The sequence below is a fragment of the Anolis sagrei genome, chromosome 3 (genome assembly GCF_037176765.1).
Source record: "Anolis sagrei isolate rAnoSag1 chromosome 3, rAnoSag1.mat, whole genome shotgun sequence".
Classification (NCBI taxonomy): Eukaryota; Metazoa; Chordata; class Lepidosauria; order Squamata; family Dactyloidae; genus Anolis; species Anolis sagrei.
Window position 1 is genome coordinate 193033982 of NC_090023.1, and position 13692 is coordinate 193047673.

At 40.6% G+C, this 13692-nt stretch overlaps 2 protein-coding genes across 3 annotated transcripts in view; one reads left to right on the forward strand and one right to left on the reverse strand.

Annotated features, from left to right (window-relative positions):
* The window catches only part of GLRX3 (glutaredoxin 3), a 32463-nt gene extending 22711 nt beyond the window's left edge, over positions 1–9752 (reverse strand). Inside the window, exons 1-2 of the mRNA XM_060768649.2 lie at positions 9527–9752; positions 2760–2868 (exon numbers count right to left, since the gene is read on the reverse strand). Of these exons, the coding sequence (XP_060624632.2) occupies positions 2760–2868; positions 9527–9732 (315 nt within the window). The 5' untranslated portion in view covers positions 9733–9752. The remainder of the gene's footprint in view (positions 1–2759; positions 2869–9526) is intronic.
* A 77-nt stretch (positions 9753–9829) lies between these two features.
* C3H10orf143 (chromosome 3 C10orf143 homolog) overlaps positions 9830–13692 on the forward strand; it is a 41747-nt gene continuing 37884 nt past the window's right edge. Inside the window, exon 1 of one of the 2 annotated variants that reach the window (XM_067465783.1) lies at positions 9830–10109. In XM_067465783.1, the coding sequence (XP_067321884.1) occupies positions 10044–10109 (66 nt within the window). In that variant the 5' untranslated portion in view covers positions 9830–10043. The remainder of the gene's footprint in view (positions 10110–13692) is intronic. The other variant, XM_067465784.1, reaches the window with a different exon arrangement.

Sequence of the window (13692 nt, forward strand, 5' to 3'; positions counted from 1 at the left end):
TAGAAAAACATTTTCAGTTAAAATTGAGAATTCCAACTAAATGAACAAATGTCTAAGAAGCTTCTCAGGTTTCTACATAAACAAAGAATATAAAAAATGTTCCAATAAATGTACTGCTTTTCGCCACTAAAATATTGCTATCACAGTAAAAATAACCTACTGAGCCAAAAAAAAAAACCCCAATGCAATTTCCATAGATCACTTTTGAATCTGTGCAACAGTTCTTTTAGTTTTCTAATACATTCAAAATTATGTTATGTTTGTTTTCCTAAATGCATGTTTAAGATGCAATATCATTTTCAACCTACTTTCTGACTGCACCCCAGTCCTTCTGCCATCAGATAAGTGGGATATTCCCATACATTTGGTTGTTAATTGAGGACACTGAGATTTCCACTGGCATGTCAAGAACTATAGTCAGCCCATTACATTTGCGAGTTTAACATTTGTGGATTTGATTATTTACGAATTTAATTAAAATCTTATATCTAGACCAGGGGTCCTCAAACTATTTAAACAGAGGGCCAGGTCATAGTCCCCAAAATTGTTGGAGGGCCAGATTATAATTGGAAAAATCATGAATGAATTCCTATTCACACTACACATACCTTATTTATAGTGCAAAAAAACTTTAAAACAATACACTAATTAAAATGAAGAACAATTTTAACAAATATAAACTTATTAGTATTTCAGTGGGAAGTGTGGGGCTGCTTTTGGCTGATGAGATAAGCTTGTTGTTGTTGTTGTTGTTGTTGTGTGTTTTCAAGTAGTTTCAGACTTAGGTTATAATAATAATAATAATTCAATATTATAATTATAAATATATATTTAATTACATGTAATATTACTAATAATATTACAATATAATGGTATAGTGCAATATAGTAATATATACTGATATTGTACTTTGCTAATAATATAATATATGTATTGTATGAAAATATATATTGTAAGCCGCTCTGAGTCCCCTTCGGGGTGAGAAGGGCGGCATATAAGCGCCGTAAATAAATAAATAAATAAATAGGTTGACCCTGGGCGAGGGCCGGGTAAATTACCTTGGAGGGCCACATTCGGGCCCCGGGCCTTAGTTTGAGGACCCCTGATCTAGACAGTTGATTTTCTCTAGGTTTGTGTATGTATGGGTCAGAAGCGACTTGAGAAACTGCAAGCCACTCCTGGTTTGAGAAAATTAGCCATCTGCAAGGACCTTGCCCACGGGACGCCCGGATGTTTTACCATCCTATGGGAAGCTTCTCTCATGTCCCTGCATGAGAAGCTGGAGCACACAGATGGGAGCTCACCCTGCTCCCCGGATTTAAACCACTACCCTTTTGGTCAGCAGTCTTGTCGGCACAAGAGTTAAACCCATTGTGCCACTAGGTGCTCCAGTAATCTCTAGGTTCTTCAATGGAATTTTGGGATCAGCTTCCTCTAGAAAATGACCATAAAATCATGGAGGAACCAGAAATTCCAGGTAAAAATATAGTCATTTTTATTTACAGTTTTTCATGTTCATATAGGTCCTGTGCCTCTAACTCCCACAAAGCTGGAGGGCTGATTATATAATATGCTTATGTGAAGTCCCAACCTCAAATACAATAGAATTCTCACTAAGATCAAAGCATACTTCACAGCTCACTCAACGCAAGCTTATTTATCTGTTTACAGGGAGTTCAAAACTATATTTAAAATGAACAGCATTTTATTGTAGCGGTTGATGATACTATTGTTATCATTATCATCAACTCCAATTCTATCCTGTCTTTCTTCTCCTAGGAACTGAAAGTGACTAATGATAACATGGCACATTTAAGCACATTTGCCTGTTTTTTGCACACTATAGTTCTGTTAGCAAAATATGTAAATATTATTACACAAATACTAACCCCCAAAATGTTATATAAAGGCAGCTACTGCACATAATTATGTAAATCAAAAGATATATCAGTCTCTAACAGCCAAATATACCACCTTAAATAAGAAATAAGGAAAAGATCTTTGCCTAACCAGCAGCGTCATTACATCAAATTGAGTAAATAGAAAAGAACTTTTAAAAGAGCATTATTACTGTCTTAATCTCAAATCCCTTGGATAAAAAGATCAGGATTTACCCAAATTAAGAAATGCGCAACATACTGAAAAGGCAGTGGAAAGTACTTTGGAATTGAGAGGTCAACCAACTAAAAGGAAAGAAATGTAGAAAGCTATTAAAATGCTAATAGATGCTTGGCAATCAAAATTGCAGATGATTATTTCAAGTCAGTATTTGGAATACTATCTCAGAGTCCCTATTTCCACAAAACCCCTGTTCAAGACTACAATAATTACTATTTCTCTCATAACCATTCCTGTCCATTTTCTAGGGCAATCTAAACACACAGCTGGAAAAGGAGAGGTTTCCTATTTCCTCTATATATCTTGGTGCTTTCTGTTCTCCCCATCACCCAGACCAGCTCTACAATCCATTTTCCAGGTCGGATTCACTCTTTTTTTCACCTATTGTCACCAACGAGTATTTTTATTTCATTTTGTTTTAAATGGAAGACCTTCACCTTCACTAAATCATATTAACATATAACATTACCAAGGAGAGGGGATAAGGTTGTAACTGCAAAGGTTTGAAAAGACCCACATTGCTCAGGTTCAAGGGTTTGCGCAATTTGAGTTAAACTGATATTTATAAATTTCTTCCATGTGTATACATCCAACAATCAGGTTTGAATAGAAAAGTATTAAATTCTTTCAATTCAACTTACCTTTACAAAAGTAACTCGTGGATGCTCCTTTGCTAGTTCTGCCATGACAGTATTCATTTGGACACACTGAGGAGCCCATGGGGCCCAGAAATGAACCACCACTAGAAATCTGTGACAAAAACAGGAGAGGAAAAACAAATCCTTATAAAATAAAAGCAACTGTATGGTTTTAGGAATAGGATATTTTTCTGCCCGAGAACATTGGAGTCATTCTTTGCCAAAACATACACTAGAGGGCTTAATGGACCAGTGTTTCAATTAAATATATAAGCATATCCTGACACACACACACCCATGCAATGCCTTCAGCATTATTCACGGTTGCTTCGTTCACAAAATCAGAACAGACAAAGGATCAGGGGTACAAAGTGAGAGATGTATCTCATTTGAAAACACTCACAAAGACTTTCAACCCAAGATTTGCCTATGAAGCCATGGCAGAAACTGTAAGTTAAATATGTCAATCCACTCTATCTCCACACTCGCAGGAACACCTCAGCCAGCAAGAGTCCAAAAGTGGCAGACTAAAACCCAGAACCTCAATCTGTGGCTGAGACTGGATAAGAACCTCCCCCCTGGGCACACAGAAGGCTGGGCGACTTGGAAGGCACTAAACCGACTGCGCTCTGTAACCACGAGATGCAGAGCTAATATTTAGAAATGTAGCTACAAAGTGGAGTCCACAATATGCAAGTGTGGAGAAGAGCAAACCACAGAACACTTACTACAATGCAGTCTGAAGAACTTCACAATGGAGGAACTTCTCACAGTGACACCAGAGGCACTCCAACTGGCCAGCTTCTGGTCAAAGGAAATCTAGCCAAGTTTTAAACTTTGTGTTCTTTTTTTAAATACATTATAACTGTATCCTCAATTCACTTCTGACACGATAAATAAATAAATAAATCTCCCACAATGTTGTTTTGCACGTCTATTCAAGGGATGATACTGGAGTCTTACTTCTCTAATTCCAAATACAGACTAAAGAAATAAAATTATAAAAGTTGTGACTACAATTTTAGATACCAACACTCATTGCCATTTATATTTTTTTTCCTGGAGGACATGGGGGGGAGACATAATATTTGATCTCCCTCACAAACCAGCCTTCCATTTCAAAGGCAACAACACTGTTGTTGTTGTTGTTGTTGTTGTTTGCATTTTCTCTTTTGCCATTTCTTGTTAATTATATTTGAAAGTTGTTTGGGAAGGAACCCAAGCCAAGCAGAGCAGCTTAGACTAACTTTTTGTTCTATTGAAATCAACTGCAAGATTCTTATCATATCATACCATCTTTGATGCTCTCTCCCTCCACCTTTGTTTTAATATAAAAATTACGCCTTTGCTGTGTAAGATGTGCTTGGGGCCAAATACCCTGCTCAGCAATGTCAGCACTTAACCTGAAGATTTCCTTATTCAGCAACACTGAAACAGATCCAACAAAACAGTGTATGCATTTTATGATATGCACTTTCAAGTTTGGTTCAATCTGGGAGTTTCAAGGAAACAGAATCTACAGGGACTTGGGGAACCAGACCAAACATCTGATTGAATCATTTGACTTTCACTAGGTACCAAATAAGCTGCAAATACAAGAATAGCCAAAGTAAGAAGGCACTTCTCAATGCATCCCAACAGGGCCCAGCTGACTGTAACAATGGGAAATAGCTGAAAAGTACGCATTTTCAGATCCTAGGGAAGGCAACAAACCCTAACAACTAAAGTATCATCTTTTGGTAGTGTTCTTAGTACAATCTTCTCTCAACTTATATTTAAACAATATCTAGCAAACTTCCTAAGAAAGGAAAGCTTATTCCAAAGAACCACAGCAGTATCAGAAGGCAGAGCCAATGTGGTTATGTGGTGTGAACTCTGGACTATGATTCTGGAGACTAATTTCAATTCCCTGCTTGGCCATGGAAATCCAAAGGATAGCCTTGGGCAAGACACACACTCTCAGTACCAGAAAGCCCTGTGACAGTTCACCTCAGACTCCCCATGAGTTGGAAATGACTTGAAGGCCCACAACAACTGAATTAAGAGACTTTCCATTCCGATATTTTATTAGATCCGTGCGTATTTACACTGACAATGGATTAATTGAAATAAATCGCTAACTTAAGTCCATTTAAGTGGATATACTTTAAGTACAATCCAATTCGAATAAGTGGGGAGCTTGAAGCTTTGCCCTTTCTTCCTCCTCAACACTTAGCTCAAAATGAGCAGACTTTCTTCCACTACAAGCAAACTCTCACAAAAGTACTCTGACTCCTTTCTTACTTACATCGATTATTTTTGTCCATCTGCTGCTTTACAAGCAGGATTTATTTATTTGTCATGTCTGAAGCAAACTGAGAATACAGTTATAATGTGTGTGTGTTTGTATGTATATCTCACAAACAAAGTTAAAAACTTGGCATTATACTAAATTTCTTTTGACCAGAAGCTGACCACTTGGGAGTGTCTCTGACGTTGCTGTAAGAAGGTCCTCCATTGTGCATGGGCAATGTCTTTGTAGATGGCCAATTATCTCATACCAGAAGCAACTTGCAGTATGCAACCAAACAAACAAGCAAACAAACAGACCTTTTCAGGGCCAACTATGATAATATTCTCAATTACCATCGAAGGCATGTCAGCTGCCAAAGAACAGTTGATTTATAAGCAACAGAAAATATAAGAATCTAAGAATCAATCAAGGAGAGCTAGCATCAAAGCAAAAGTTTATCTGCAAAGGGGAACCTATAATTCCTTTCTTTAAAAAAAAGCAATTCTAATGACTACAATACTGAATTGTAAAGGTCTTGCTATGTTCTTGCACAGAAGTTTTTCACTATGTTCTACAACAATGGTCCTCCAGATGTTTTGGACTTCAACTCCATGAAGCCCCAACAAGCTTGGCCAAGTCAGGAATTCTAGGCGCTGAAGTCCAAAACATCTGAAGAACCAAAATTTGGGAACCACTGCTCTACAGAGTTGAATAATGCCTCAGATAAAGAAAAAGGCTGAATCCTCCATATCTCTCTTTCTTCTCAGAAGTAGTCCATAAATTATTGACATTAGTAGACTCATATCTCTGTGCTATTTCTGCCTGCAATATTTTAGCTTACAGGGGAAATGACCCATTTATTCATGTGTGGCAGGAATCTATGTGAATTTCTCAGACTGACATGACATTTTTAAGCATTTTAGTGCTTCCCAATCTCTGATCTTCCAGGCAATTTGGACTTCAGCTCCCAGAATCCCTGATCATTGGTCAACGCTGCTGAGACTTCTGGGAACTGAAGTCCAAAAGCCTGGAGGACTAGAGTTTGGGAATCACTGAGGCTGGAACTACATTGTCATATAATCCAATTTCTGAATCCACACTGCCATATAATCCAGTTCAAAGCAGATAATCTGGATTCAGAAACTGGATTATATGGCAGTGTAGATGGTGCTTGAAATAAATCTTGCACAATGGTAGTATGCAGAGTGACATATAACCAACAAACAAAAAAACCATAAATCAAATCCTAACACATTAGACAGCAACATCAAATCATAATGAAATATTACAACAAACTGGGCACTGCACAACTAAAAAATCACATTAAGCAAATAAAAACAAGATTTAAAAATTAAGCTAATAAGAATTAAACATTAGAATTTTAAAAGCCAGATATATACAGAGTAGATACAAATATTACAAGGGCCCAGTCTACTAAAGGGATCGCATCTCCTCCCACATGAACCCTGAGATTATCAGGAAGGGCCCTTCTCTTGGTCCCACCACCATCATAAATGTAACTGGTGGAATGAGAGGGCCTTTTCGGTGGTGGCCCCGCGGCTCTGGAGCTCCTTTCCTAGAGAGGTGCAATCGGCCTTCTCTTTGTTGGCCTTTTGTTCACAAATTAAAACCTTTTTGTGGAACTAGAACTTTCTTGATTACTTATAATAGGCAACGACCAGAGAACTACTGGTAATATACATCTCTGAATGTTATTCAGACTTGGTAATGCTGCTATACAACCTAATGAAGACAGAGTTCCTAATAGTTTAGTACAACTGTTTTTATGGGTAACCCCAGTGGACTGAAGTTCATTGAATTTTAATAGTATATATAGAAAGCATAAACTACCTTATGCTTTCTATGCCTTCTTAGTTTAACTTGTAACCTGTGGGATGTTATCATGTTAAATGTGTGTGATGTGCTAGATTATGTTTATTAAAGTTTTTAATTTAGGTTATTTTTTGGTTTAGTTTATAGGCTTATACTGAAATTGTTTTGTCTACTGTCTTTGATTTTATCTCGTTTGTCTGTTTTTGGTATTAAATGTTTGCCATTTTGCTACTTGTTGGAAACTGCCCTCAGTCCCCTCGGGGAGACAGGGTGGGTTACAAATAAAGTATTATTATTACTAATTTGTTATTTATGGTTTATGTAGGGGCAATGTGTTTATTTGGTTTAGTAAAAGTAAAGGTTTCCCCTGACATTAAATCTAGTCGTGTCCAACTCTGGGGGATGGTGCTCATCTTCATTTCTAAGAAGAAGAGCCAGTATTGTCCGTAGACATCTACAAGGTCATGTGGCCAGCATGACTGGCTGGAGTGTCATTACCTTCCCGCATAAGCGGTACTTATTAACTCACTTTTGCATATTTTTGAACTGCTAGGCTGACAGAGGCTTCTCCTGACATTAAGTCTATTCATGTCCGACTCTGGGACATGATGGTCATCTCCATTTCTAAGCCGAAGAGCCGGCGTTGTCCGTAAACACCTTCTAGGTCATGTGGCCAGCATGACGGCATGGAGCGCTGTTACCTTCCCACAGAAGCGGTACTTTTTCATTAACTCACATTTGCATGTTTTTGAACTGCTAGGCTGGCAGAAGCTGGGCCTAACAACTGTACATCACTTTGAGTCCTACCCATGGGAGAAAAGCAGGATAAAAATTAATACATGATTATGATTATGATTATTATTGTGCATAGAATATATATGAGTGCAGTGGGTTAAACTGCTGAGCTGCTGAGCTTGTTGACTGAAAGGTCGCAGGTTCAAATCTAGGGAGCAGCATGAGCTCCCACTGTCAGCCTCAGCTTCTGCCAACCTAGCAGTTCAAAAACATGCAAGTGTGAGTAGATCAACAGGTACTGCTCCAGCGGGACAGTAACAGCGTTACATGCAGTCATGCTGGCCACATGACCTTGGAGGCTTTTTTTTTTAAAATCGTGTCAGGACCGACCTGAGAAACTGCAAGTCGCTCCTGTTGTGAGAGAATTGGCCGTCTGCAAGGACATTGCCCAGGGGATACCCGGATGATTTGATGTTTTTATCATCCTTGTGGGAGGCTTCTCTCACGTCCCCGCATGAGGAGCTGGAGCTGATAGAGGGAGCTCATCCGCCTCTCCCCGGATTCGAACCTGTGACCTGTGACCTTCAGTCCTGCCGGCACAGAGCTTTAACCCACTGCGCCACCAGGGGCTCTTGGAGGACACCTTGGAGGTGTCTACAGACAATGCCGGCTCTTCGGCTTAGAAATGAGCACCAACCCCCAAAGTCGGATCCGACTGGACTTAACGTCAGGGGACAACCTTACCTTTACCTTAGAACATATGTATATATATATAAACACCCATATTACAATATATGTGGATGTATGCTGGTATGTAACAAAAGAGAAAGTGTATTGTCGAAGGCTTTCATGACCGGAATCACTGGGTTGTGTAGGTTTTGTGGGCTATAGGGCCATGTTCTAGAGCACGGGTCCTCAAACTAAGGCCTTAGGTCATTTACCCGGCCCTCGCTCAGGGTCAACCTAAGTCTGAGATGACTTGAAAGCACACAACAACAACAATCCTATCTCATCAGCCAAAAGTAGGATCACGCTTCCCATTGAAATACTAATAAGCTTATATTTGTTAACATTATTCTTCATTTTAATTATTGTATTGTTTTAAAGTATTTTTTGCACTACAAATAAAATATGTGGAGTGTGCATAGTAATTCATTCTTTTTTTCCCAAATTATAACCTGGCCCTCCAACAGTTTGAATGATTGTGACCTGGCCCTCTGCTTAAAAAGTTCTAGAGGCATTCATAGAATCAAAGAGTTGGAAGAGACCTCATGGGCCATCCAGTCCAACCCCCTGCCAAGAAGCAGGAATATTGCATTCAAATCACCCCTGACAGATGGCCATCCAGCCTCTGTTTAAAAGCTTCCAAAGAAGGAGCCTCCACCACACTCCGGGGCAGAGAGTTCCACTGCTGAACGGCTCTCACAGTCAGGAAGTTCTTCCACATGTTCAGATGGAATCTCCTCTCTTGTAGTTTGAAGCCATTGTTTCAAACTACAAGAGAGGAGATTCTCTCCTGACTTTTCGCCTGCATCTATGGCAAGCATCCTCAGAGGTTGTGAGGTCTGACAACCTCTGAGGATGGTTGCCATAGATGCAGACGAAACGTCAGGAGAGAATGCTTCTAGAACATGGCCATATAGCCCGAAAAACCTACAACAACCAAAACCTCGCCTCAGGCAGCAAAATGCCTTGGGCTCTGGAATGAATTCCTATTGCGAATGACAGCAGATCCCTGCCATCAACTTGGATAGCTTTGTGGGGTTGTCTTCAGTCCACAGTGAAAGAGGGAAGGGCAGCCCTCCCTTTACCCCCCAAGGCCTCGTTTTACCCCGCCATGTTTACTTGAGAGGAAGCTCAGTCTATCCCAACAGAGGAAAGAGTGCGCATGCGCAGTAGCGCTCACCTCCTGACTTTCTTCCTCACTTACCTGCCCGGCTGCTGCAATAGGTCCTGGAACTGGCCCGTCGACGTTGCTTCCACCAGGGCTCCGGCACTGCTTCCTCCTCCGCCTCCGCCTCCGCCTCCTTCTGCTGCCATGGCTGGTGTTGCTCTCCGCGCCGCCGCCAAGAAGAGAAGCAGGGAGGCGCTAAGGACACTACCAGGCTCCCAGCCTATCGCCGGCACGCCACGCATGCGCCGTAGCTTCGCCTCTCCCGCCTCCTCCCTTTTTGAATCTCGCTTTCACCCTCGAGAACGGAGGATGAAAGATCGCGCATGCGCACTGGGGTAAAGTGAAGCCTTGCCTTGGAAGCAGTGATTCCCAAACGCCAGTAATGTTTACCTATGATCCTGTTGCTTACTGTTTCCTGTATGTATGTTCCGGTATGCAGCTTCCTTTACTCTATGGTTCCTGAGAGGTTGCAAAAGGGGCTGCAGACCACATGCTCTCTCTCTCTTTGACTATAACTGTTTTATTATAAGAGAAATGTCCTGCACAGGACACCATGTCAAACATATCTGAACCTGGACTGATACGTTTTGTACCTGTGTATGCTGAACACATGAAGGTTGTGAGTAAACCAAATATGTTTATTTATTTATTTATTTATTTACATTATTTCTATCCAATTCCAGGGAGCGGCGTGAGCTTCCGCTGTCAGCCCTAGCTTCTGCCAACCTAGCAGTTCGAAAACATGCAAATGTGAGTAGATCAATAGGTACCGCTCTGGCGGGAAGGTAACGGCGCTCCATGTGGTCATGCTGGCCACATGACCTTGGAGGTGTCTATGGACAACGCTGGCTCTTCGGCTTAGAAATGGAGATGAGTTCCAGGGTGGCAAACCAGACACTCTACACATCAACACTGACAAAGAAACAGCAAGAAACACTGTTTACCCACAAGCATAAAGAAATTACATATATTAGAAACCAAAACTTCCTCATTACTTTATTTTCCAGATCAACAGACTGGGCCACAGCAATGTGTGGCAGGGGACAGCTAGTTAAACATAAAGGACAGTGCATAATAACAATTTAAAAAAGAACTATGTCCTCTCGTTCAAATCCTCATCCGTTACATTGTCTTGGCCGTTGCTGGGTCCTTTTCCAACTCTAGTTTGTCTATTTATTCTGGGGTTCCGAATGCTTGCTCGAAGAGCCAAGTTTTTCCTCTTTTTTGGAAAGTTAGGAGGGAGGAGGCTGATCTAATATCCCAAGGCAGGGAGTTCCGCAGCCGAGGGGCCACCACAGAGAAGGCCCTGTCTCTCGTCCCCGCCAGACGTGCTTGCGAGGCAGGAGGGATCGAGAGCAGGGGCTCCTCAGACTATCTTAAGTTCCTGGAGGGTTTGTAGGAAGAGATGCGTTCAGATAGATAAGCTGGGCCGGAACCGTTTAGGGCTTTTTAGGCTAAAGCCAGCATTTTGAATTGAGCCCAGTAGCAAACTGGCAGCCAATGGAGCTTATCAAAGTCTATTTCATTTTTTTTAATTAGAATTTTATTAATTTTTATGTAGATTACAACGAAAGAGTGAGAGCAATAAAGTATAGGAAAGTGAGGAAATAAAGAAAAAAAGGAGAAAAAAGAAGAAACAAAAAAATATATACTAAAATCCCAAACAACCCCTAAAAAAAATAAAAAAGGGAAAAAAATAAAAAAAATCTACAAAAATACACAAAAAAAGAAAAAAACTGACTTCCATTCCATCTTCTTGGATCATATCTTCTTATTATTCAAAAATATAAAATAAGTTCAAAAAGAAATTATCTCTCTTGTTTCTTATTTTCCCAAATTATCCAGATATTCATGGAGATTATCCCAATTCGTTCTTCTTAGTATCATACCTGTATTTTTCTTCAACAAAAAAGTCAATTCATCCATGTCCTTTATTTCTCTGATTTTTTCCACCCATTCCTGTACGGGTGGTACTGAGTCTTTCTTCCATTCTCTAGCAAAGTCTATTTCATTTTTGTCTCTTGAGTGCATGATATAAAACAAAATGTTTTGTGGGAGAGTATATACATTTTGGGGTAACTGAAAAACACTTCTAAAGCTCTGCAGTTTTAATGCATTGGCATAATTCAAAGTGCTGGCCTTGGCCTAGTTATTTATTATTATTTATTTCCTAAATGGCCCCGGCCCAGTTATTTATTATTATTTATTTCCGCTATTTCTAACCCATCCCTTCTCTACCCCCGAAGGGGGACTTAGGACGGATTACATTAGGCAACAGTTCGATGCCGCTTCATATAAACAATTAAAATAATACAACACAATTTAAATATATAAAGAATTAATTAATACAGTACATAAACATTAATTAAAACAATAATACAATATCATCAGCTGTATTGTCATTCTAGTCAATTTGCAACCAAAGTGCTAATTAAGTCTGCTGTCCGAAAGCCTGGTCCCACAACTACAATTTCACTTTCTTCCTGAAAGCCAGGAGGGATGAGTCCGTTCTTATCTCCTTTGGAAGCGCGTTCCACAGGCAGGGAGCCACCACCAAGAAGGCTCTATCTCTCGTCCCAGCCAAACCAGTTTGCAATGTAAGCGGGAGCGAGAGTAGGGTCTCCCCGGATTATCTTAAATTAAGAGGTGGGACATAGAGGCAGATGTGTTTGGACATGTAAGCTGGACCAGAACAGTATAGAGCTTTATAGGTCAAAACCAGCACTTTGAATTGAGCTTAGAAGTGGACCGGCAGCCAGTGGAGCAGACATAAGAGGGGGGTGGTATGCTCCCTGTATGTCACTCCAGTTAGTAATCTGGCTTCTGCCCGCTGGACTAGCTGAAGTTTCTGAACCGTCTTCAAAGGCAGCCCCACATAGTGCGCATTGCAGTAATTTATTCAGGATGTAACCAGAGCATGTACGACCATGGCCAGATCAGACTTCCCAAGGTACGTGTGCAGCTGGCACACAAGTTTTAACTGTGCAAAAGCTCCCCTAGCCACTGCCGAAACCCGGGGTTCCAGGCTCAGCGATTAATCCAGGAGCTTTTTGATTTTGTGGTGGTCCTGTACCCCTAACCAGAGTGAATATGGAGGACTGGCTGTAATGCTATTTCACTCCACTGTTTTTAGGACATCTCTGACCAGGCTACTTAAGCCATTACACATCCTTATTTGGGTTTTAAGACGTTAATGAGCCCATTCAAGAACTGAACACAAACCTGATGCCACCAAACATTAAGGATCATCTGGCCAAGTGGATGGATCTCTGTTGCAGTTGTGGAAAGAATATTGCTTCCTAAAATAAATATCCTCCCTAGTCTCTTATATCAACTACAACTGTTTGGGAGAATTTAAAACCTCTCACTTTAATAAGCTCCACAAGACCTTTTCAAGGTTCATTTGGTAGGCAAAAAACAAGAATTGTCATTAAAAATGTATAGGCCCGCCGAGACTTGGGAGAACTAAATCTCCCTAATGTTAGGCTATATTTCTGGGCATCCCATATGGAATATCTGGCAGCAGGGTCCCTGAGAAACCGAGGGCTTCAGTAGCTCCAGATTGAACAACAGGCAGCCGGCCAAATTAATCTGGCAAACCTCCCAGACAGTATAATCCTCCCAACGCTAAGCCAGAACAAGCCCTGCTGAAAGCAAAGGGGCAACAGCAAGCACAGCTCTTTGAGTATGAAAATTGGAGTTTCCAGATGTACAGATACATGCGCCCCAAGTTAAAAGAAACTTGATTGCCTGATTAAAGAAGCCATATCCAAGCCTAGGTGAAAACACATTAAGAGGTATGCAATATCCTATGGACCGCACGGCCCATCACTTGCCGTCTTATTATGGAGTGACTTACTAATGAGTCGTCCAATCAGCATTCCAGGGATTAGTCATTTGTATCTGCGGTTGATGGTCCTTGACTGCATCATCGAAATTTATCTCACCTGTAAAAGCTGGAAAAGTGTAGGGTTGCAAATTGTTTATGGAGATCCCACATTATGGGAGGAAAACTGCAGGAGGGGAATTATTGAATCGGGTAAGAAACGTTCCTGACGAACACCGTTTTTATTTCATTGTGTTCATGGGAGAAATTCCCCCATTAAAAATTAACACAGTTAAACAGAACTCTGTACTCCCTCTGGAGCCACTATTTGTGCCTGAAAGAGGAAAATAGGATTTACTTCTTTAAGGTTTCTGGC